The sequence below is a fragment of the Nuphar pumila genome, chromosome 4 (genome assembly GCF_984573655.1).
Source record: "Nuphar pumila chromosome 4, dmNupPumi1.hap1.1, whole genome shotgun sequence".
Lineage (NCBI taxonomy): Eukaryota > Viridiplantae > Streptophyta > Magnoliopsida > Nymphaeales > Nymphaeaceae > Nuphar > Nuphar pumila.
In genome coordinates this window covers 126,259,486-126,264,581 of record NC_143252.1, presented here as the reverse complement: position 1 = coordinate 126,264,581, position 5,096 = coordinate 126,259,486, and the positions used below count along the sequence as shown (strand labels likewise).

General features: G+C 43.1%; 1 protein-coding gene across 1 annotated transcript; it reads left to right on the top strand.

The window, feature by feature from the left end:
• The first annotated feature begins 2,645 nt into the window (after positions 1 to 2,645).
• LOC149840956 (peroxiredoxin-2B-like) lies at positions 2,646 to 5,096 on the top strand. The gene is made up of 3 exons (XM_090003495.1): positions 2,646 to 2,943; positions 3,765 to 3,844; positions 4,638 to 5,096. Exons 1-3 carry the CDS (start codon positions 2,789 to 2,791, stop codon positions 4,889 to 4,891), a joined length of 489 nt encoding a protein of 162 aa, XP_089859621.1. The 5' UTR covers positions 2,646 to 2,788; the 3' UTR covers positions 4,892 to 5,096.

The window sequence follows — 5,096 nt, the reverse complement described above, 5'->3', positions numbered from 1 at the left end:
AAATAACACATAATAACGAGAGCCAGATAGAGATGAAACAGGAGCTGGGCCCCAAACATCAGAGTGAATAATTTCAAATGGCTTGGAAGCTCTTTTATTGATACTTTGAAAGGGAAGTACATGACTCTTGCAGACATTACAACTAGGACACTTATGATCTAATTTGACTTTGGAAATAAAACCCTGAGAAGACAATTTGTCAAGGAACCCTTGACTACAATGACCTAACCGACGATGCCAAGAAACTGGCTTATTACATTGCATAACAGAAGAAGACTGACTCAAATAAGCAGGAAAAGATGGAGACACGGTAGATGACGTCTTCAAAGTCCCGGGGGCTGCTTCGAAGACGTACATGTTTCCGCGTCGTTCACCCTTAGCGAGCATCTTCTTGGTTCGAAGGTCCTTAAGACAAACAGAAGACGGAGTAAATTCCATGGATGAATTTGTTTCATCAACCAATTTAGAAACATATAAAATGTTTTTCTCAATGGCAGGAGTGAGTAAGACATTTTTCAATGGTAGTGTAGATTGTGACAAAGAGAGAGATGCATTTCCAGTATGAGAAATAGGGTGGTGGGAACCATCTCCCGTGACAATAGTGCCAGTGCCAATATAAGGAACCATGTTGGAAAGTTTACCTGCATCAGAAGTAACATGTGCGGCTGCTCCAGAATCAATATACCAAACTCCATCATCATTCTGACGCAAATTCATGTTGTTAAATGCAGTCATCAGAATTTGTTGCACATCATGTGGCAACCCTGCACTCTGTCCCTGATCAGTACCCTGATGTGCTCGAAAATTTCCCTGCGGCTGCCCCTGAAACTGTCTAACATTCATCTGTCCAGCTCTTGGTCCTGGCCTCCCTGCCTTGTTGCGATTCTGTGGGTTGTGCCAACAATCTGCTTTCACATGGCCACGCTTGTTGCAATGGAAGCAAGTAGGGACACGGGTACCTCTAGTGGCAGGTGGAGCAGTAGGAGTAGGAAGGAGTCCTCCACGGCCCATATGAGCAGCAGGTGGACGAAATGAGGTAGACCCAGATGTAAACATGACAGGATGAGGATCATCAATAAGATGATCTTGAGTCAAACTAACTTCATACTGTAGGAGTTTGGCCTGTAAATCCTCAAAGCATGGAAGTGTAGAGGCAACCTGTAATGCAGTGCAAAACATACGATATTGGGGCCCAAGGCTTCCCAATACCTGCTGAACAACATCTCTGTCAGAAACAGGATATCCAATAGCGGCCAACTGATCAATGATAATTTTGATATCCCCTAGAAATTCAGTAATGGTCTTAGTTCCCTTTCGCATAGATTGGAACTGCCATTTCAGTTGAAGTGCACGTGATTCAGAAACCTGTGAATAAGAGTGAGCAAGATGTCTCCATAGTTCTGCAGCAGTAAAATGGTCAGAGATAGTTTGTAATATACGATCAGATAACGTGGCAGTCAAATAGGCAACCACAGATTGGTCCTTCTGAAACCAAACATCATACGCAGGATTTGGAATAACAATGCAACTCACCTTCCCATCATTACCAGTTACCTCTTGCGTAATAGTCATAGGTGGGGCGGGTGATCCCCCATCCAGATGCCCGGAAAGACCATGACTTCGGATAAACGGCAGAATTTGGCGTTTCCAAAGTAAGTAGTTATCATGAGTTAATTTGTGAGAAACAAGTTGAGAAAGAAATCCGGGGCTGATTTTAGAATCCATAAGGAAGAAGATCAAAGATGAATCAAACAGCACGACAGAAATTCGTAGGTTGTACGGACAGAACCGTATGGACAGAAATTTTTGAGTTTTGGAAATCACGATTTTTTTAGTTAATCGTGCAGAATGTATGATTTATCAACTATATTGCAAGAAATAGATAAGAAATCACAAGAAGTTTGAGAAAAGAGGCACTTTTGAGAAATGAGGGTTCCCAAATTTGGGGAAAACAAAAATTAGGGTTGATAAAATTGGGGATAACAGAATATGTAAGAAGGAAAAGATGCACGATATGAGGAAATGAAGAAACGACGTCGAAATATAGAGATTCAACGGAGAAACAACAGAGAAAAGATGAAAAAAAAAAACACTTTCCTTGAGAACGCCCAAAAACGCACGTCAAGGTCCTTAGGGGCCTTCCAGATGATCGTGATTACCACGCCCTTGGCTTTGATACCATGTGAGAAATCAGATGTGGGAGTCACCTTACTATCGTAGCAAGAGATAGAGAGAGAGGTAAGAGGGAAGAGAGAAAAAAAATGTTGGGCGGCAATGATATCTTCTCCCCTTTCCATTGATATTTATACGTTATACGAGTGGTACAATACAGTACAATAGTACAATACAGTACAATACAGTACAGTAGTACAATACAATTTGTGCACCTTTCTAGGATTCGTTTTAACCAGGGGTGAGAAATTGCCCCCATCTGATTCACCGGATTGCTTTGTATGATATATGTAAAACCACCGACGTGGTATCCATCGGGGTCCTGTGTCAACCTGAAGGCTTAGGATCGAATCCCTCCCACACATGGGGCGGTTGTTGTTCTGGTAGGGGTCCCCCTAACCCACCTTGCCTTTCAAAAAAAAAAATATGATATATGTAAAGGGCGTATCATTGGCAGTAGAAAATATAGGGACAATGAGTTTGGCCGTCATCAACAGTTCACGAATCAACCTAGCGCTCCGCCACTGCCTCCAGCATCCCTATTTATTGCCTCCACCAACCCCAGGACCCCTCTCATAGCCACCAGAGAGAGAGAGAGAGAGAGAGAGAGAGAGAGATGGCACCGATAGCAGTGGGCGACTCCCTTCCTGATGGCACCGTCTCCTACTTCGACGCCGAGGAGAAGCTGCAGCAGGCTACCGTTCATTCGTTGGCTGCTGGGAAGAAGATCATCCTCTTCGGCGTCCCTGGCGCCTTCACCCCCACCTGCAGGTCCGTCTGTCTATTCCCTCTGCACCTTATGATCTTTGCCTTTTCTTTCTCCATGAATCCCGCTTTTTAATCCTCTTTGATGCTTCCCTCCCGTCTTTCCCGTCTTGGAATTCTCTAACCCTGAGCAAACCCCTTCCTTACCCATCTACTCTTATTCCTCTAATCGTCGTCATTCTTTTTGTACGTGATGGGTCTAACGATCATCCCCAAGGAATGGGAAGAGGACATGGCTTATCGTGGTTCTCCAAGAAAGTGGGATCTTCTTTTGGTCCTTTAGTGGGTCTCTGCTTTCACTGGTTTCCTGGAAAAGCCGGAAAAATTTAATGGCATATCCGAACATATCGCAGTTTTTCCAGATAAATGGGTGCATCAAAACATGCGTATGTATTCTCCCGGGCATTCCCTGTATCCCCAACTGTGGGAAATTCGGATGCACCTATTTATCCAGAGAATGGGATAATCTGGGGGACGTGTTATCGAGATTAATGCAACATCGCAACTTATCCCACTTTTTTGTGTATTGTATGTATCCAAAGGGCCTCTTTTGGGGAAGAAACGGTTTTGGGTTTTGGGTGTCGATTTGTCTGTAGGGTCACTGGAGTTTAGACGATGTTGTCCGGGAGGTCTGGGGTTCCAATCCCTCAATTTTTGCAGGAATGAAAATGGCTTGACTATGAAGAACTGTAGTTTAGCTTTTCAGGTGGGGCATAGTATCGTATACCTCTTGGTTTCTAAAGATTAGGCCTTATTCTTGTGGTATATGGTTTCCTTTTGTTCCTTCAAAAACTGTCGGCAGCCAGTGATTAGATTACTGTTTGCAGCTTGCAGCATGTCCCCAGCTTCATTGACCATGCTGAGGATTTGAAATCGAAGGGCATCGAAGAAATTTACCTCATCAGTGGTATGCAGTCAAGCTTCTCAGTTCTTCATTAATTTCTGTGTAAAACTTTGAATCAATTTCATGCTCCTCTGATACCTTTCGCTGGCATTTAAACCAGTCTTCTGCTTGCTTCTAGATTGTTAGGCTTATTTAATCTCTATGGACCAATTCATTTTCGTGTTTATCTTAACACACGCATTTGATGGTCACATCCATGGTAAGTTGGTAGTAACTACCAACACATTGCGTGAATGTGTTTGTGATTCATTATTTCGTTTGGCAAAAGATGCTGTAAGAATGCTGCATAAACCTCTGCTCTTTCTGCCAAACGGTGATCTGTATATTAACCAGCTGTTTTGGTTCGCATATTTCACTGGGCTACTCACATGACTTTGTCATTCATGGTTGGGTAATGGGTACTGCACATTCTGTTTGCCCAAGTGCTTTAATCTTTTCAGCACAATCAATTCTTCTAGGAAGAAAATGGGTCATTTTTCTAAAGAGATTTTATAATCTTTTCTCTCAAGTATCATCACTCTTACTGCATTAACAATTCGGCACCGTGATGGATGGCTGGTTGGCTAGTTCTTTTCTTTGGCCATTTCCCTCGTTTGTTAGATTCTGAAGGTTGCTAAAGCATCGCAGGCTCAGTTAAAGTTCAGCAAACTCCAGTGCGGTCATTTCAATTAAGAGTTGGCCTTTTGAATCATGAATAGTGGTTCAGATATTCTGGTTCAATTAAATATCTTTACATAACTGCTGAATATTATTTGGAGTTGTTGCCCCAAATTCTGAATGTAAGCTTCTACTGCAGTTAATGACCCATTTGTGATGAAGGCTTGGGCTCAGACGTACCCCCACAACAAGCATGTCAAATTTCTTGCTGATGGGTCTGCAGCTTATACCCATGCCCTTGGTCTTGAGCTTGATCTCTCTGAGAAAGGGCTTGGTGTCCGCTCCCGCAGGTTTGCACTCTTGATTGACAACCTGCAAGTGAAGCTTGCCAACATTGAAGAAGGTGGTGCCTTCACTGTCAGCAGTGCCGACGACATCCTCAAGGCTCTCTAGAGTGTTATCTATGCAGCGTTCTCCCTTGTTTTCTCTTAAACTGCATGCTGGTTCTCATTTTACCGTCTTTCTACTGCATCCATATCCTTTTAGCTGAATAAGTCTTGTTGTTTTGCTAGTGAACATTGGCTCTTGGAGCTATGATCCAACTCTTTGGTGATGCAGGACTAGGACTATGTTGAATCCAATTCTGCGTTTTATCATA